At 26.5% G+C, this 21,974-nt stretch overlaps 2 protein-coding genes across 2 annotated transcripts in view; both read left to right on the forward strand.

Moving 5' to 3' along the window:
* LOC105844890 (probable serine/threonine-protein kinase DDB_G0291350) overlaps positions 1-9,821 on the forward strand; it is a 43,273-nt gene extending 33,452 nt beyond the window's left edge. The window contains exons 8-9 of the mRNA XM_065813933.1: positions 773-934; positions 9,134-9,821. Of these exons, the coding sequence (XP_065670005.1) occupies positions 773-934; positions 9,134-9,245 (274 nt within the window). The 3' untranslated portion in view covers positions 9,246-9,821. The remainder of the gene's footprint in view (positions 1-772; positions 935-9,133) is intronic.
* Positions 9,822-10,324: 503 nt separating this feature from the next.
* The window catches only part of LOC100198206 (ATP-dependent DNA helicase DDX11), a 53,782-nt gene continuing 42,132 nt past the window's right edge, over positions 10,325-21,974 (forward strand). The window contains exons 1-8 of the mRNA XM_065813932.1: positions 10,325-10,491; positions 10,728-10,837; positions 11,886-11,923; positions 12,647-12,711; positions 13,049-13,123; positions 19,475-19,626; positions 19,752-19,797; positions 19,978-20,085. Coding sequence (XP_065670004.1) covers positions 10,357-10,491; positions 10,728-10,837; positions 11,886-11,923; positions 12,647-12,711; positions 13,049-13,123; positions 19,475-19,626; positions 19,752-19,797; positions 19,978-20,085 — 729 coding nt within the window. The 5' untranslated portion in view covers positions 10,325-10,356. The remainder of the gene's footprint in view (positions 10,492-10,727; positions 10,838-11,885; positions 11,924-12,646; positions 12,712-13,048; positions 13,124-19,474; positions 19,627-19,751; positions 19,798-19,977; positions 20,086-21,974) is intronic.

The raw sequence follows: 21,974 nt of genomic DNA on the forward strand, positions 1-21,974 counted from the left end.
AACTATAAGATAATTATGACACTTAGTGAAGATTTATCTAAATATACAGTTATAAATGTTGAGTTTCTTAAATTTTTTTTTCCATATCACCTAGCTAAGGCCAAGGCTGTGACTACAGTCAAGTAGACTTTTATTATTTGATTGAGGTAACAACCTTCTCTTAACTCTTCAACTCTAAAATGTGAACCTTGACAGTGCTGCTGCAGGGGGAAACAAGTTAAGCGCCGAGAAACAAGCAAGTGGTCTACCACTACACCATTAACACATTTTAAAAGTTAACGTTTTAGGGTTAAGCATTTTAATGAGGTTTTAGCTTGTTTTTTTTGAATTGAATTTAACTGTGTAATGAGGCAAATATGAATGTTGTTAAATGAGGTAAATATGAATGTTGTTAAATGAGGCAAACATGAATGCTATTAAATCAGGCAAACATGGCCAAATGAGGCCGCTGCATGTATAAACAAGTTGAGTGTGGTACTTCCAGAGATATAGGGTGGATTTGAACATCTTGATTGTGAGTTGAGTGTTTTACTTTGTGTGAGTTAGTTAATGTAATCTCTTGTGTAATTTCTGTATTAAACAATAAAGATAAACATGATAATTTAAATAATTTTAAATATTTTATTAAAGGCTGTCATTTTTTTTCTATATTTCACTTATTATTACTTTTTTAACAGTTAATTGAAATATTTTAAGTATTTATAATTTGGAGTTTTAGACTTCACAAAAGAATTATGGTAGCTATTTTTTTTTAAACTATTTGATTTCTTAGGGCACCAGAGTTGTTTGAAGTTCCTTCTCCAGGAACAATTACAGAGAAAACTGATATCTGGTCGATCGGATGTACAATGCATGCGTTAGCATATGGAAACAGCCCATGTGATGGAACAGCCACTTCAGCTATGAGTCCTAACATGAAATTAGACAATTCTTTGTAAGATCCTAGAAACTTTATGTAGTTAGTGAGCAGGCTTTTAAAAGTATATAATTGTAATTGAGAATTTATTTCTAATAGATAATATATATGTATATTATCTATTACATAATATATATATATATATATATATATATATATATATATATATATATATATATATATATATATATATAAACATATATATATATATATGTATATATATATATATATATATATATATATATATATATATATATATATATATATATAAATTTATATATTTATGTGTGTATATATATATTTATATATATATATATATATATATATATATATATATATATATATATATATATATATATATATATAGGTTATATAAATTCTTTAATAGAATCTTATTTTAAATTTAAATTCATCAACAGGTTTTAAATTTTATCTAATAACCTTTTAGTGTTCAAAAATAATGATTTATTATTATTGGATAATTTACAACCCCCTCATTTCCGGGAGGGTGGAAAATTTACATAGTCATAACTTTCGAAAGCTTAAAGATTATTTGATAGAATTTAAAACCTGTCTGCTAATTCAAATTTAGTATAAAATAGTAAATTATATTTTATTAACTCATTACTCTCACATTTAGGGTTGGGCTGTAAACATTTTGGGGTATTTTTGTTCCCAGGCTTCAATCACTGCGATTTTCGCAAAACACTTTTATTTAACATAAGGGTCATTCCATGTCAAATTAACCCTAAAAAAATTATTTTTTGGCACTATGCCATCTCAGCTTTTGATGATTTTTGGAATACAAGCTTATAATAATGAAAAAAATTTCACTCCAAATTTTCACTGCAATTTTTGCAAAACATTTTTATTTAACATGAGAGTCATTCCATGTCAAATCAACCCTAAAAAAATTTTTTTTGGCACCATGCCATCTCAGATTTTGATGATTTTTGGAATACAAGCTTATAATGAAAAAATTTCACTCCAAATTTTAATGTCTGACTCCTTATGTTTTTAAAGATATCGATACTCAGTCCCAATCTCTTTTTTGACTGTTTTTTTCAGCACTATTTATTTTTTAAGCTGATTGCTCAACACAACTATTTTTAACATATAAAATACTTGTTAAATAGTAGTGATAATTTGTACCTAATTATTTATTAGGAAGAGGAACTCAAAAATGATGGCTAAAACACTAAAAAACTAACGCTTCTATATGAAAATTTCAAAATAATGTAATACTTTTTGTATGTTTTTTGACTAACAAAAAAATCTTGAGATGTCTAAAAGATATGATCCGGAAATTTTTTTCCCAATGTTCTATATGTAACATGCCATAATACAAAAAAACTGCAAAGGTTTTTTTTTTAAATCAGATTTATTTACATTCAACTTTTGTTTTATAATACGGGGTTCAGTAATATAAAACAAAAGTTTTATAATACTGATCAAAATTACAAAAATAAACCATGGATATAATTAAATTGTAATGTGAAAAATTAAAATAAGAATTAACAATTTTTAACAGTTTTATAAAAAATTAATTCTCTAGCTTAAAGTTTGCCCGGCTTTCTTCAATGCTTTGGTGATCAATTTCACTGATTTTGTATTGTCTTCCTGTGAGAGTTGGAATATTAATATTTAAGAATAAGTTTGTTAATCAAACCTAGCATACACCATCTCTAGAAAGCCAACAATATGACCTTAAAGGGTAAAATGGATGCATGAATCCAACTTATCAATATCCTCCACTAGCAATTCAATCCATGGATTGTTATTATATATCAAACATACAAACACCCCAATGCTTATATTAAACAAGCAAGCTTTAATCTCATCAGTTAGAAAATTAAAAACAAATGAATACTCTATTTGTTCATGTTTGACTCTTTAGATATGTATTAAAAACTAATTTCTATGATTTCATTTTGGCAAATATAAAACATTGCAGATGCTGTAAGTATATGATTTGTTGTCGCTCAATGAAGGCTAGCAATTGAAGTTAGTCTTTTTGCAGTCTCACCAGTATCATTGCAGGGTGATTTACCATGACCTGTTGCAAAGAAAGACCATGTACATTTCATAGCAAAGTCTTATTCATGGTGGCATATATTTATAAAGTGTTTGCAGTTTTTGTACTGGCCAGCACACCCATTTGAAAAGCAATGAGCAGTTTCTATTTGATGATTTTAGTATGTTTAATTGTAAACTTCATCAAATGATATTCAATATCTACATCATACAGTAAATCATCTGAGATATAACACATTGAATCACATTTGACATTTTGCCATAATTTACTTCATAATGAATTACTGTTGGATTCAATGTTGCTTGAATTTTGTTCCAATGAAATATTTTTACTTCGTCTTGTACAACAAACTCATAATTTTCTGATTAATCACAACGGATAATGACCTCAGTACTACTTAACTCATTTTTTATTTTCCTTAAAAAAGCAGCTTGACTTTTTGCAATGTTAGAATGAACAGTAATTTTTGTAACTTATACAGAATCTTCTAGACACAAAGGGCAATGTATCATGCAATTCTTGTTAGCCCTACTACAAACAAACATATCAATAAGTTTGAGATAATCCTTTGATAATTCAACTCCACTAATCATTAACTTAACGTTTCGATGGTAGGTATGCATACAGTATGTGTTGATCACACACATACTGTATGCATACCAGATGCTCCTACTGTAATGCACCATTATGGACAATTTAAGCAAAAGTTAATAAAACAATTATATCAGGATAACTGGTTTTAAACTTAGCATACGGTAGACACACATATGTACTCGTGAGATATTTCCTTTCCTTTTTTTTTAGGAAAAGATAAAATACCATTTTTCTGTAGCAGTTTTCGTGATATCTGCACCATATAATTAGTACCAATAAATTCTTTTTCTATGCATTTGTTAGACCAAGATATTGAAACCAGTGCCAGCAATACCTAACTTTACTGCTTTTTGAACATGTAATGATTTTTTTTTGCTAAGAGTAACTCTTGACTATTAACAGCATGCATTTTGAGAGGACTTATGTTCATAGCTGTCAAAGAAGAATAAGGATTTTCTTATAACTACTTGTTTATAGTAAGTATTATATTATCTTTATTTTCATAAATCTGGCTGCAAGTTGGTTCTCCTGGTCCATCATCCTTAAATGAGATCAATTTTTTTTTTCATTACGGCCATATCTTTTCTCCAGGAATAACATTAATGCCAATGTTTTTCGATTTCCTAGCAAGTTGTATTTTAATTTCTTTTTTTTTCATTAATAAATAACAATTTTTCTTAATTTTTTTAAATAAAAATTTCAATGCAATTAAATTGGATTCAAAATAAAAAACCCTTTCAGTTTATTTGTAAGGAGTTTGTTATATATAAAACAATAGGAAAAAATTTCAGGATCATATCTTTTAGGCATCTCAAGATGAGCATTTTTTTTGTATGAGGCATCAAAAAACTTACAAAAGGTGCTACACCATTTTGAAAATATATTTTCATATAGAAGCTTTAATTTTTTTAGTGTTTTAGCTATTAATTTTGAGTTCCCCTCCCCAAAAAATAGTTAGATACAAAATTTGAACACTATTGAGCAAGTATTTCATAAGTTAAGGCTAGTTGTGTTATTTCATAATTGTGCTAAATATGTCATAGTATTAAAAAAAATAACAGTCAAAAAAGAGATTTGGATTGAATATCAATATCTCTGAAACCATAAGGAATCAGACTCTAAAGTTTGAAGTGTAGTTTTTTTTCATTAATTTAAGTTTGTATACCAAAAATTATCAAATACTGAGGTGGCATCATGCCACCTCAGATTTTGATAATTTTATATTATATATATATATATATATATATATATATATATATATATATATATATATATATATATATATATATATATATATATATATATATATATATATATATAATATATACATACAGTGGGTGGCTATCACATTAGGACCTGAGTTAATTTTTTATAAATATTGTGTAAAAATTAATTTTTAACAAAGCAAAAAACAATGGTACAATTTAAAGCTTGTTCTTTATTCGTAAAATATAACTTGATAAAATTTAAACATTTTGAATATTTATTGGTTATTACAACAAATATAATATAAGTTCAAAGTAACAATATTTTTTAAAACCGCCTTTATTTGCAACAATTGCTTTGTTGCGTCTTAGCATACTTGCAGTTCACTTTTTTATAGTTTGTTTACTCTGGATATTATATATGTATATTATGGATATTGTGCCAGATCCTAATAATCATTTCCATAAGATCTTTCTTGTTAGTTATAATGCAGTTAGGATAAAACTTTTCGTTTGATCTACGACAGGGAAATACCTTTTTTCATCTGAGTAGCAAATCTAAAGTAAAGTTTTCTTTAAGTTATAGTATTTTAAAAATGTTGCGAAAAAAATTATGAATAAGAATGTGAATAAAAATATATTTTCCCAATTCTCAACAGACCACTGATGATATATTTTCCCAATTCTCAACAGACCACTGATGAGCCCATTCCATCTTCATTAAAGAAAGTAGTTTCAGTTTCTTGCATGGACAATGATACAGCAATCCCTCTTCTTTCAGCTTTCTGTGAATGGTCCAATCTGATATAGTATTACCATTTTCGTAAATAAGCTTAGACAATACTTTTTGTGTCTTCTTCCAGTTATCCAGGCATTCAGGATGATTCAGTCTGCACATTTTGGGTTTAGAAGGTGGTCTCCGTACACCAAACTCTTCTCCAGTATCAATTTTTTTTCTCACTTGCATTACAAATGGTGAGAAACCTTTACAATTAGTGCAATTTTTCCAGTCAAATGTTCAGGATGATTTTTTCTGCTCTTGGTGTTGTTTTGGGTTTAGAAATGGTCTCCTTACACCAAACTCTTCTCCAGTATTAATATTTTTTCTCAATTGCATTACAGTTGGGCAATAAATCTTTACAACTAGCGCAATAGTTCTCTGAGAACTATTGCGCTAGTTGTGAAGAACTATTTTCTTTAGTACAATAGTTCTCTGAGAACTATTGTACTAGAGAAAATATAAATTTTGACTAATTTTTGTTAGTGCAATATCACAATTTTTTCCCATAGCTGAAAGTTTAAATTTAAAACTTCAAAAAATGAAAATATTGATATCTTTATTTAAACGTTAAAAAAAAAACACCATTAAATCTTTCACTTAAAGATAGTTCCTAGTTATCTTTAGTTTCACGAAAAAAATTAATGAAATGAAGCACGTTTTGAGTTAAATTAAATCACATTAAAAGTTCAATCAAACCAACAAATAAAAATAACCTTAAATTAACCAAAATGCACAAAATTGACTGTGGCAGGTTATTGATGACAGCCAGAATTGCCAATTGCTAAAATTTCTATCAAAGTTTACTAAGAATAATAGTTCTAATAAAAAAACATATTTATTCTATCATATGGGAATTTAAGCCATATATTTGAAACAAATTATAAAAAAATGTGTGGTCCTATGTGATGGCCAACTGCTGAATAATATATATATATATATATATATATATATATATATATATATATATATATATATATATATATATATATATATATATATATATATATATATATATATATATATATATATATATATATATATATATATATACAGTATTGGACAAAACATTTGCAACCAACATCGAACAATGCTAAAAAGTGTTCCTAATTTTACATGTCTTAAAAACGAAACGAACTATACTACCACAGCAAACAGTTCAGGAGTCTGGAGTCATAGCATGCCATGACACGAGCAATCAGCTGACAGGTGACAGCACACAGGCAGAATTTCGTTGACAAGTGCCATTTTGCAGCGGACAAAGCAAGTGCAACTTTTTTGGTTTGTTTCATTTTCTTAAGTCTGGTCCGTGTCAACATCACAGAAGTTTTTTAATAATTAAAGATAGTATCCAGAAGTTTCCAGAAGCATGAAAAAGCTTCCAGAAGTTTCCAGAAGAAGCATCTAGAAGCATCCAGTAGCATCCAGAAGTATCCAGAAACATTCAGAAGCATCCAGACACATCTAGAAGCTTCCAGAAGCATCGAAAAGAAGCATCTAGAATCTTCCAGAACAGGTTCACACATGTTCATTTTACTATATAAGAGACATGTAATTCAGTCAGTATATGTAAATCGACATGTATTTCAGTCAGAATCTGGAAGTCAATCAGTCAGTATTATCAAGACAGTTTATCAAAGTGAGTTTTATCAAAGTGTTTTATCGAAGAACATCAATACAAGAAGTGAAATACAACAAGTGTTTCATTACATCAATACAATCCACATCCAACCAAGACGTTGTGTTCCACAGAGCATTATTGTATCATCACAAGGTAAATGTAACATGTTAAGCCTAGAGAAGCGTGATTATTTATTTTTATTATTTTTATGACTTCAAGTGCAAAAATGGCTCCCGATAGTCTTGGATTGGAACTAATAAAGAAAATTATTGGCGATTACGTAAGTGGAATGTCACAAATAAATACCGTTATTTCACGCGATATTGTGATAAATATCGGATGAAAAAATGGACCGTATAAAGACTATGTTCCAAATATCGTTCTACGGAAAAGTTGGCAGCAGATAACAAAGGCGGAAGACCGCGTTCCACCACTTCTAGAGAGGATTCTATGATCGTCAGATCCGTCAAGAAGAATCCCTGAATATCATCAGTCGAGATACAAAAGCAATTAGAGCTGCCTGTATTGGACCGAACAATCAGACAACGTGCTGTTGAAGCCGGATTGTTTTCTCGATGACCTGCAAAGAAACCGCTGATTTCACTAAAAAACCAGAAGAAAAGATTCCTGTTTGCTACATCTCATATTGACTGGAATGTGCAGAAATGGCGAACTGTCCTGTTCAGTGATGAATCGAAGTTCAACATCATTGGGAGCGATGGCATTTGCCGTGTACGTCGACCGGCCGGAAAACGCCTCGATTTACGTTACTGCCATTACACCGTGAAGCATGGTGGAGGCAATGTAATGGTTTGGGGGTATTTTTCTGCTAACGGTCTAGGTCCAATACATCAAAACGATGGAATAATGGACCATTTCATGTATAAAAATATCCTGAAAAATGTTATGTTACCTCATGCCTAATAGAATATGCCAATAAAATGGGTTTTTCAGCAAGACAACGATCCAAAACACAATGCAAAAGTGGTCAAGCAGTGGTTTCAAGACAACCACCTATCGGTGATGGATTGGCTGCCTCAATCTCCAGATCTCAACCCTATCGAGAACCTGTGGGAGATCGTTAACCGCAGAATTAATCGTGAAGGTGTTTGTAATAAGGATCAACTGTTTGAACAAATCCAAAAGGCCTGGGCAGCGATTCCACAAAGTTTCATTGATAACCTGATCGAATCTATGCCTCAAAGATGCAAGGCTGTGATCGACAACAAAGGATTCGCCACGAAATATTGATAGCGAAATACAGCTTGGTCAACATTTTGTCGAGTTGCACTTGTTTTGTCCAGAAGGAAATCAATTTTTTAAATACTTTTGATTAATTTATTAATTTTCGTGTACAAATAATGAACTTTGTGATGAATAAAACTTGAATAACTTTGTCTCTAAACAGTTACATAGTTATTTCTCTAAATGGAAAAAATGCAGCACTTTTATATAAAGAAACTAAATTAGCATTATTTAGTTGCACTTGTTTTGTCCGATACTGTATATATGTATATATATATATATGTGTATATATATATATATATATATATATCATATCATATCATATATATTTTATATACATCATATCATATATATGTTTTTTTAATTTAGGTATTCCAATAGGTACCTTGTTTTCCTATTTTTTCTTCATTTTTTCTCAAATTTTTTTTTACAACCTAATTCCAACCTATGTATGTGTATATATATATATATATATATATATATATATATATATATATATATATATATATATATATATATATATATTTATATATATATATATTTATATATATATATATATATATATATATATATACATGTATATATATATGTGCATATATATATATATATATATATATATATATATATATATATATATATATGTATATATATATATATAATATATATATATATATATATATCATATCATATCATATATATTTTATATACATCATATCATATATATGTTTTTTTAATTTAGGTATTCCAGTAAGTTTAACAGCATTATAAAATCTACTTTAAATGTTTGTCCTGAAATGCGACCAACAGTACTGGAGATTTTACAGCAGTTAGAAAATATTGATTTAAGTTAATCTTTTTTTAAATATTTTATAGTCTATCTTTTTATATCAATTTTTAATAATATTTAAAGTTAATCATGTAATAGTAAGTTTTATTCAATGTATCAATACTCTTAAACTGCTAAAACTTAATTTATTTGTATTTGTACACACTGTCATTTGATTAAATGATATGCTCAAATTTGCCTTATAATATTTGTAATATAGTTGTAGATGTAATACTTAAGATATACAAGTTATGACAATATTTATGGTGTAATAGTTATGACATAATATTGTTATGTAACAGTTATGACAACATTTTGAGGAAAAAATTATTACATAGTATTTATGATTTAGTAATTATGGTATAATATAATTATGTAATGGTTGTGACGCAGTACTTTGAATTTTTTTTAAACTACAATCACTGCTGAAATGTGATATTAATTGTGTTATTGTTTTTACTATTGGTTGTAAAACATTTTGAGTTTTTTAGACTTTCAGTTTGTTTGATGCTTTATTTTGTTGTTTTTGTTTATACAATTTTTTTTTATTTTACTGGTGTTATTTATAAGAACTTATTTAAAAAAATTAAAAAAAAAAGAATTTATTTTCTTACGCATCTTTTTATTTTCTTGAGGGATTTAAAAAGTACTTTTGGGTTATTTGAGGCCATGTTTTCAACTAATTTAAATATTTTTGAAATGAATTGATTGATTTGGGTTAATTATTTATATTAATATATAAAACATATTATATTTTCTAGCAATAAGGTTTATTATATTATAGTTATACATTATAAAGTGATAATGTAGTGCTAGTAAAATGGTACATAGATGTTATTACAATATAAATACTTGCTTAACATTAAGTATTTATTTTTTGTACTGAGTTTCAACTCTGGACTGCGTTAAGTATGTAAATTTTAAGATAATATATATATATATATATATATATATATATATATATATATATATATATATCAGGACAACATTTTAACGTTTTGTTCAGGTCTACCTTAGTGACTAATTTAAAATTTTTACTTTTTATGTGATAAATGATGCAATGCATTCCATGCTTGAAAATCCATAACAATTGTTTGATAGGAACTAATATGATATTTATAATGAATTTCAGGTAGATGGCACTGTCTAAAAAAGAAATTAATTTTGAGTTTCCCTTTGAACCATATGATATTCAGAAATCTTTTATGAGCACCTTATACGAAACACTTCAAAATGACAAGATTGGCATATTTGAAAGCCCAACAGGAACAGTTAGTGTTTACATTATTGTAATTTTAAAATTACTTTTTTTTTGTCAATTAATAGGCTGGTACAAATAAAAAAAAAAAATTCATTATCAAGTTAATAAAATTTTCTGTTTGGTAAATATTGATTTTTTTAAATTTTAAATACATATATGTATACAAATATATATACTTAAAATTTAAAAAACTCTGTATTCTTGCTTTATTCTATATTTGTGATGTTTTTAATTTTTTATTAAAAGGGAAAGTCATTAAGTCTGATATGTGGCTCCTTGAAATGGCTTTTAGATTATGAGGTAGAGAAAGAAGAAAACATAAAATCATTAATAAATTTCTCAAGTGCTGTAGGAAGGTATTATTGTTAAAAGATAAAAAATAAATTTTCTTTTTTAAAATTTTTTGTTGAAGCCATGATGCATTTGTTAACAACTATTCTAATAATGTTTTTCAGATTAGTTTACTAAATAATTTAATATAGGAAATTTAATATATTACACTGCTAAAAATCAAAAAAATATTTTGAATAAAGTTTAATTTTTTTCTTGACTTTTTTTCTAACTCAAGTTTTCAATTTTAATTTTTTTAATATTTGATAAGTACTTTTAATCTTTTTTTTTTTTAAATCTAGGTAACTGTCTAGTTTGATTGGTTGTTTTTTATTGAGATTACTTTTTTGTTTTTTAGATTAATTTTGATAATATTTTTGTAACATGTTCTGTAAAATAGGCTTGACTTAATTGGAAGTTCTACGAAAGAAGTGTAACATCTTGAAACTTCTTCATCAGAGCATTTCTGAAATCTTAAAATTAAAAGTTTTACTTTTTAATTTAAGTAAGCTATCTACATAACTTGTTCATTTGATTGTTTTTGATTTTTGATTGATAACTTTCAAGATTGAAATCTTGAAAATTTTCTTTTTAATTTAAGTATCTATCTAGATAAATGTCTTTTGTTTGTGATAATATTTTCTTTTTAAATTTAGTAAGCTGGTTTTTTTTGCTCTAACCTAATTAGATTTTCTATAAGATTCTATAATGCTTATCTGTTGTTTTCTGGATAACATTTTCACCATAAATCTTTATTCAATTTTACATTGGCAGCAATCACAAATGAAGATAGTTTATTGAAAGAGGCAATTTTAAAGAAATATCAGTTAAATGTTTCTGAACTTATTTTTACCAGGGATGACGGCCAGGTTAAATTAGCCATTATTGATTGTTAGATAAAGGCATCATGTAAATTGTTAAGTTTATTTTATTCATCTGTTCTGTTTAAAATTGATGATCTTATATATTTTTATAACCTTTTGGTTATAAAAATATATATAGGAGTAGCTTTGTTTTGTATTTTTAATGTATTTAAGAAAATGTTTTCAGCTTTTCATATCATTTTGGTTTTAGAACAAATGATGACAAAGAAAATGACAAAGAAAAAAAAGGTTTGAATAATAACTTTCAAACTCAAATGACTTCTTGCTTTATAACTTTTATGCTCAATTGATGTAAATTGAGTTCATTTGACTTTTTTATCAGTTCGATACTTGCATAATCTATAATTAAAGTTAATATATGTAGATAAATGTCACAATAAGGTATTTATTTTGCAACTTATAAAGCTAGGTAACAGGTTACCATACAGTAATTATGGTAGTGGTACCATACATACCAACAGAAATCACTCCATCATTTCCATTAACAGAAAGATTGTAACCATGCCAATAACATGAAAACTTTTTACAATTACTTTCAACAATAATAACTTTTTTAGATAGGGGGAAGCATGGGGTTATGCTGCAAAGAATCTAATGTTAAAAATGACTGATGCTTATAAAATCAGAACAGATCTAATGGTTGCTACTGCACATGTGCAAAGACAGTGTTTTCTTTTTGCTTTACAAAATCTATATTTAAAGATTTCTGATAGTGGGGTTGGGTAGAGAATTTGATGTTTTAGCATTTTTATTTTTTTTAATTTAATAAAGTATTTCTATTTAGTATTAATTTTATAAATAAGTATTTGAGATGAGTTTGCATGTACTTTTTACATAAAAAGTTTTTTAAATCCATTATAAAAATATATTAAATTTTAACTGCTGTTTATTAATTTTTTATGTTTATATATTTTAAGCTTATCAATATTTTCCAATTTTTTTTTTTACAAGAACCATCCTGGGTGATGGATTTTTTTAAACAAAAAGCAGCAAATGCTCAACTTGAAAAGTTAAAGGTAAATTTTTATCTTATTAACTTATCAACATAACAAACATTTAATAATGTAATAACAATTCATTTTAATAGGTTTATATTCTACAGATTTATATTCTACAGATTTATATTCTACAGATTTATATTCTACAGATTTATATTCTACAAATTTATATTCTATAGTATATAGAAGACATGCACAGACATTATTCTGTTCTTTTATTTTAGTTATATGCATTTTTCATTATATTTATAATAATAAAAATATAGAAGTTTTTTAGTAAATCAATGTGTGTGATATATTAGTACTAAATATACATTTAAAATGTTTCTTTTAATATTTGTATTTATTAAAATAGGAAAAAGAAAGTTTAAAAAAGAAAAAAAATGAACTTATTGAAAATAGGAAAAACATTGTAAACGTTAAGCGAAAGGTAAATTATCTGTATAGCTGTTTTGTAATATTTTATTTGCTAACAATAAGAAATTGCTATTTGTATTTATGTACTCGTTTTTCATGCTGTGCTTTGCTTTTTTCGATTTAAAAAACATTGATGTTCTTATTCATCAGATCATCAGACAATGTCATCATCAGATTATCTAACATCAAATTATTCATCAGATCATCAGACAATGTCACCATCAGATTATCTAACAACAAATTATTCATCAGATCATCAAACAATGATCATCAATAACAAAATAAAACATTTATGTTTAAAAAATTATAATTTTAAATAAATTTTTTATTAACGTAATTTAAAAGAAATTTTTGACTAACGCTCCGTTAAGCTTAACGGAGAGATGAGAATACAGCTACAGATCATCAGACAATGTCATCATCAGATTATCCATCTAACATCAAATTATTCATCAGATCATCAGACAATGTCATCATCAGATTATCCATCTTACATCAAATTAATAATTTTGACTTAAATATTAGATTACTTATAATTGCTTATGATTGCAGGTATTTAAAAAAAACATTTTGTGTAACTTAATAGTTCTTGATAAACAATGTTAGATTTGTAATGTGATAGTAATGTAATAGATGTAGTAGATGTAATAATAGTAATAGATGTAATGTGAGATGTAATACTGGTTGACTGGTAAATCGCTATTTATGTTTCAAATCTATCTCTAGTAAATTACTAAAGTTTACTGGTAGATTGCCAGTTTTTATTTTATACAGGTTGCTTCAGTTTGTGTTCATAATATTTGCCAATAATTTTTTTTGTATAGAGAATAATAAGTTTATTAATTTTGATCATCTTTTTTTTTTTATTCTTTGTTATTCACCTCCCCAGGGCCAAGAGGGCTACTACAGCCAAGGAAACTTTCTTGCTTTTTTTAATTTTTTAATGTGGTAGCAACTCTTTAACTCCCAAACACAAATCTAGACCTTTAATGCTACTGTATTGAGAAACAAGTTTAACATGGTACTGCCAGGGATGTGGTTGGGATCAAACTCGGAATTTCTTGATTACAAAGTGAGCGCACTACCTGTTCACCACTACCGCATTTAAAGTTACATTAATTGAATGTTAAGTGAAGTAATTATGAAACTTAAAATTAAATAAAGTAAACATGAAAAACTGTAATTAAAAATTAAATAAAGTAAACTTGAAAAACTGTAATTAAAAATTAAATAAAGCAAACATGAAAATGTAATTGTAAGTTAAATAAATTAAATTAAATTTTGTATTTATTTTCTTGTCAATGATATTAAAAAGCAATGACATAATGCAATCAATTTTTTTTTATTTTTTATTGCGCTTAAATGTTGAATGACATGGTTTTTTTTTTTTTAATGTTATTTTTTAGAAGAATTTTTATTTTTTTCACCAAAACTTTCTTAACAAAATATTAATAAAAAAATTAGTTTTTTATTAATTTAGCATCCTGGATTTCAATATTCAAATATTCAAATTAATTTAGCATGCTGGATTTCAATATTCAAATATTCAAATTAATTTAGCATGCTGGATTTCAATATTCAAATATTCAAATTAATAGTATTAATAGTATAATTTTTGCATTTTTTGAATTTTTTTGCAAAATTTGAATCTGATTATTTTTTGAACAATTACAAATCAATTCATAGTAGTTCATAATAAGGATTATTATAGACCATATTAATTATAATTTTGAAAGATATTCTTTTTATGCTGGATTATATTTTTTAATTACAAATATAAGTCATTAATTTAAAATATACACATTTTTATAACAACTTCTCAGTTGTTATTATAAAAAATTGTGAAATTTTACTTGTTAAATTGTCTTCTAATTATTATTTTCACGGAATGCCAATTACTACTTATCTCTTTTTCATCAAAGTTTTAATCTCTTGGTTGTTATCATCACCATGGTATTAGTCTTTGCTTTTTGCTATGGTGTTTAATATTAGATTAATCAAATTTGTATTGCTGAATATAATCTCTATAATTCTAAAAATTTCACTTTTATTGGATTATTGCAGTCATATCTTAGCAAGTTGTTACTTAGAGGTTTTATTTAAAATTTATTTTATGTAATTTCTTTTTTACATATGTATACATATGTAAAAAATACATACTATTTTGTGTTTTTTGGAGTATTTTAATAAGCTTTTAGTATAGGAATTTTTGTTTAAAATTTTAATATCTTTTTTTCTTTTTAAATTTATACAAATGGAACACCCCTATTGTATTTACATCTCTCTCTCTCTCTCTCTCTCTCTCTCTCTCTCTCTCTCTCTCTCTCTCTCTCTCTCTCTCTCTATATATATATATATATATATATATATATATATATATATTTTTTTTTTTTTTTTTTTTTTTTTGTTATTTCACCTCCCCAAGGCCCAGAAGGCCACTACAGATGAGGAGGCTACTTCATTGTGGTTATAACCCTCTCTCAACTCTATAACTCCGAAACACGAACCTTGACGAACAAGGCCGCTGCGCGGAGAAACAAGTTGAGCGCGGTACTACCAGGGACGTGGTGGGGATCGAACTCGGAACCTCTCGCTTATGAAGCGAGCGCTTTACCACTTCACCACTACCGCAATTATATATATATATATATATATATATATATATATATATATATATATATATATATATATATATATATATATATATATATATATATATATATATATATAAGGGTAGGTCGATTTTAATTCCGCATATTGCATAATACTGCAGTTGCTGGAGATAGTTAAAATATGATTACTCTCAAAATTTGAGAGATTTTGGATGAAAAATCGCTTGCAGATTTAAATTCAAAGATTTGTAGGATTGTGCGAAAAAACATCTTAAAAGGCGTTGTCTGCAAAAATTGACGTTTTAAATATGTTCATATTTAATTGTTTTTAAAATTAACTGCATTTCTGAATGATTTAAGTTTATAATAATTTATAACAATAAAGCTAATTTTATAACAACTTATTAACTAGAAGATTTAAATAGTGAAACTTTTATTCTTATATTTACATAAGAATATCAAAATAAACATTTTTACAATTTAAAACATTTTGAACATGGTTATATATATTTAGGAAAACATTTTCAATTAAAAAATATCATCATAGGAGTGGGAATAATGCCCTTTCGAAACATGTGGTTTACGCATCTTCTTGCTAAGTAGTTTAGTTAAAATGTAGCTGTGTTGATTCTTGAATCCGTAGACATATTGGGATGCTTCCAACACAAGTTTTACCGCTCGCTCAGCACTCTGGGAGTGAGATTGAAAGTCGGGGATTTCAGGTTCAACATTGTCAATCATATATTGAATTTGCTCAGTAAGATTTGAAAACCAATGTTTCGTATATTGCTGTCATTATCTTTTTTTAACATCATCAAAGGGGAGATTATTTATTCTAGTAATAGTAGAAAAAACAAGGCGTGGGGATTAGTGAAATTTTGAAGATTTTCCACGCTGGAGCATAAACCTGAACAATAAAATATACAAACAAAGAAGGCGAATAGCTAGTGTTAACCATCTTGGTTAAGCAGTCAAATTTTGTAGGCAGCCCATTTATCAGAAACTTTACCAATACCTATTCCTTTGCAATATTCAAATAAAAGCTTTGATCGCAACAAAGGTTTGTTAGTATTTCTTCTTGAATATATCTATCTACAATGGGCTTTCAATACATTCAAACAAAACTTGATTTCTATCCTGAATATTTTCAGCACATCTTTTGCCAAGTAGACCACTAAAGCTTTTTGGCCCGGTTGTGTCAATATCAAGTTTCACAAAAAGAGCTCGTAACGGAAGTTCGATAAGATGTAGTTTTCTTTTTAAAAACTCTTCTAGTTTTACCACTAAGCCACTTATTGGTCCAGTATTGGTAGCAGTGTTATCAAGAAGAACAGATTGTATGTTTTTCAAACTGTTATGTTCTTGTAAAACACTGAACGTTTCGGTAGCAAGAGCTAAGCTTGTAGCCCCAGTGACAGAAATCTTTCTTAGAATCAAATAATTTCCACTTGATCCTCCATCTTCATAAGTAAATGTGAGGTGATGTTCAGGTTTAATGCATTTCTTTTGTACTTCTCCTTGAGGTGAGTTTATTACTTTATTTGTTTTAGTTATCTGATCGAGCTTGCTATCAACCCCAAGACAAATTAACTGTTTTTTTTTGTTCATCATCTTCACTAACGATTTTTACTTTTGACTTGGCCCTATCTACTTTGCATTTGTCAATCTAAATATCTTTTATATCAACATCGTTTTTCAGGAGATATTTTGTCATGTAGTAAAGCATTTGCAAGGGCTGCACCTATGTTTGACGAACAGTCGTTTCTGACTAGTTCCATTGCAAATCTTAGAAGTTTAACCAAGTTGTATTTTCCAAAAGGATTATTTATTGTTTTCCATTCACCTTCATCCTAAAAAAAATCTGCTACAAATTTTTCATGTATTTATAAAATATTTACCTCCGTAATGGTTAAATCACTTCAATTAAGTTTATGTGTGGTATGAGGGATTCATCTTCATCAACTAGCTTATGAGATATTTTTTTTCATTCTTTATCAAATCTTTGAATTCTTTTAACAGAAAATCTATTAACGGAAGAAAATTGATATGTACTTTTTGAACCAATTTTTTTCCTCTGATCACAAAGATAAGCTATGTCGTCAAGAGGTACTTTATTTCTTTGAGAGCAAAGGCATACAATATGTTCTTCTATACAATTTACTTTATTACATGAAGCTTTTCTGTCACTACAGGAACATGCAGAAATATAAAAAAGTTTGTCCAAGTTTGCATCAAGATTTCTTTTAGTGCTTGCTTTTCTGTGCTTGCGATTAATATCCTTAACAAGTATGAGAAGATCTTTTACTTTCCTATTAATAGATTTGTCCGTTTTAAGAGGTAAACATGGGTTTACTGTAGTCCAAATTGATTTTTTTGTTATTGCTAATTTGCTGAGTCACTAATACGATACTGCATTAGGATTTATATGAACAAGATAGTAATAATATTGAATAACCTGTCATATAAAAAAGTGCTTGGATCTGTTATTGATAATTCACATGGACCACCACAATATTTTTTTTCACTTTTCATTCGAGTAATTGTACCCTATACTTTTGGCATTTCTCGTGGACTAATTATATATGTTAACTGTATTTAAGTACAACTTTACACCCCCACTAAAAAGTAGCACTTTTTAGTGGGGGTGAAAGCACCAAAAAAACCTAAAATATCAAAACTTACCATTAAAAATCTGTTTTGCTAAAATAAAGAAATAAAACCCTTTTGAAAAAATTTGGGGGCCCATGGCCCTCTCATTTTTTCATTCAGGAATTGAGTAAAACCATTAGTTCCTCAGACTAAATTAAGTAAATCCATTAGTTCCTTCAAAAAATTGCAAAACAAAAATTATTTAATATAAAAAAAAATATTAATCTAAATATAATAAGTATAAGTATTTTAGATATACATATATATATATATATATATATATATATATATATATATATATATATATATATATATATATATATATATATATATATATATATATATATATATATATATATATATATATAATATATTTAAAGATTTCTTTAATTTGCGATTTTTTTTTAAACCTACTTTTAAATACTTTATATTTGATTTTAAAACCAACTTTTAAATACAAACAAGGTATAATACTTTTAAATACAAAAAAGATTTGCAAAATTTAAATTTAAATGCTTGTAAAAAATTTAGTGAAAATTTCTTGGCTTCTTAAAACAATTGCGCTTTTTAAGAAATTGTTTATTGGTTACTTCATAAATTCAAAATAAGATATTTTTTAATGAGATTAATAGACTTATAATAAAATATTTCAACATTTAAATTAAAAATTTAACAAAACTAGTCCAAAATTAAGACTTGAAATGTAAATCCGCAAGCCATTTTTAAACCAGGGTACTTGAGATCTGGCAAAACCTCATTTTTAACCTAGACACAGTAACTGCAAGATTACGCAACTTAAAATTAAAAAAAATAGGTAAAATCGACCTACCCTAATATATATATATATATATATATATATATATATATATATATATATATATATATATATATATATATATATATATAGAGAGAGAGAGAGAGAGAGAGAGAGAGAGAGAGAGAGAGAGAGAGAGAGAGAGAGAGAGAGAGAGAGAGAGAGAGAGAGAGAGAGAGAATAAATAATGATCAAAACACAGAATGAGAAAAAATTTTTTTAATGACTACTTAAGGTTTAATTTTTTTTTTTAATATTGAATTCTCTTTTTTTTATCAACCTTTAACAGAGAGAAAATTGTCCATCTCTTGAGAATGAACTTAATAATAATTTAACAACAAGTAGTATTAAAGAAATTATTAACGATGAAGATAGTAATAAAGAAGATGACGAAGACTTAATTCTGGATTACTGTAGCGATGAGGATACAGTTGATTTAATGTAAAAATTATTTTTTATTTATGTTTAAATTGTGCATTTAATAATTTTTTTTATTTAGCACATGAATATCATTTTTACACAATATTATATTCATGTGCTTATTCACACTATGATAAATATTTTAGTTCAGATGATGAACAAGATATTATTGAAGAAGAGCACTGCACAAAGGTTTTTATTAAAGATATATAATATTTAAAGATATTTATAAATATATAATAATTTTATATTTATGTATAGATATTTTGATTCGATCAAATAATTAAGTTAAAAAATTGAATCAAGTAATAAAATTAAATAATAAAATTTTTCAAAGTTTTAAAATTTTAAATTTCAAAATTTTTTCCAAAGATATTTTATTGCAGTCGAACGCATTCCCAGCTATCACAATTTGTTCATGAAGTTCAGAAATCACCATATGCTAATCGTGTTAAATTAGTTGTTTTGGGTTCAAGACAGGTTTGACTTTCTTTGTATAAACATTTTAATTATAAAATAATTTTTATCTACAATTATTAATTAATTTTTGTAACTATTGATAATTGATATTGATTATCTATAATGGAGAAATTACAGGATATTTATTTAAACTTTTCTAACTTGTCATTATTTTATTTATAATTTTTAAAAGAGTAATATTTAGTTTTTGCATTAAGTATCCTGTCAGCACTACACTGCGTTTAGTTAAAATTGTTTAACACTAATGTTAAAAATTTATTAATTGAATTTTCTTTTTTAAAAAGTAAAAATAAAATTTATATATTTTTATAATCTTTTCTTTCATTTAACTTTTCATCAAGTAACTTGTCCACAAACTTGTCCACGTCATCAATATGTTCACATAGTGCTGTGTGTGTAATAACTTTTGCAGCACAAACGATAGTGTTGGCATTATATTGCAGCTTATGAAAATTATGTTGGCATTATATTGCAGTTTATAAAAATTATGTTGGCATTATATTGCAGTTTATAAAAATTATGTTGGCATTATATTGCAGTTTATAAATCGTCTATATATATCAGAATGTGACATTTTATATTGGTGATTTATTGTTAACAATATTTAGCCCATAAAAAGATAAATATTGTACTAATATTGCACCAATGTTGCTTGCTACTAGGAAACTTAATCCCAACTCTTCATTTTATTTCTTGTCATCTGAACCACTGTTTAATAATAATATGAAGACATAGCAACAGCAATGGTACATAACAATAACAACAAATACCCATAAATACTGCAACTCCTTATAAAGACTAAAAAGTAGAAAATAAAATGTTGTAAATATGCTGTTTTTGCTATATTTTATACACAGGTGGTTCAGATGGCATGTTTTGTTGTCTTAACCACCTCTGTGTTATGAATTTATGTACAAACAATACAAACAAACAACATAAAATAAACTAACAAAACTATAAATAAATATAATAAGAATACAAAATAAAAAATACAGAAAACACACAAATGTAAATAAAGGCAAGATTAAATAAAGCTTGTGAAACTATTTAAAAAAAAAAGCAGCCAAAACTCATTACAAGCAAGAGAAACATTTTCCTTATGAACGGTGTAACTTATTTGAAGTGACTCATCAGTCGTTGTGGTCACAGAAATGCTAGAAAATATCAATGTTACCAGAGAATTTACTGTTTCAATAAAAAATTGAATGCTGCACTGAAATGGCTCATTGCAAACAATTCATTTTACTGTGATGTGACAAATGTTTCTGAAACAGTCAAAATTGATATTAACAAAGTAGTCAAGAATGTCAAAAAAAAGAGAGCATTTTTACCAATAAGCAATTTTAATAGACTTAGCAGAGCATCTTACAATCTAGGAAATGAAACAATTTTTAATGTAGAATATGCAGGAAAGTAATGTACTGTAATGACTTTGGAAAATATGCTTAAATATCAAAATTGTTACCATATTCACAATGGAACTCTAACGTTTACAACAAAGTCATGCTTGAAGCAGATATATTTAATTATATATTATTTAATTATATAATTTAGAAATATTTAATTAAATAATAATGCTTACTTACTTGTTAACAACCTAACTGTAATTAAAAATGACTTCCTCATCTTTGACCATGCATATGCAATATCATGTGACGATCCCCAGTTATTCGAAAATCTTAATGACAATCAAAATAACAATACTGTTGGATCAAATCTGTTTGATGCATTAATAAATTATCAAAGAGTATTCATTTGTAATCTTGATTTCTGCAAGTAAGTCCTATTCTGTGCTCATCTGAACCACTGTTTAATAACAATGCTACTTAACAATAATTTGCATTGTTAAATACCATTATATTACTTAAAAATAATTTGCATTGTACAGA

This window comes from Hydra vulgaris, chromosome 12 (assembly GCF_038396675.1).
Source record: "Hydra vulgaris chromosome 12, alternate assembly HydraT2T_AEP".
Classification (NCBI taxonomy): domain Eukaryota; kingdom Metazoa; phylum Cnidaria; class Hydrozoa; order Anthoathecata; family Hydridae; genus Hydra; species Hydra vulgaris.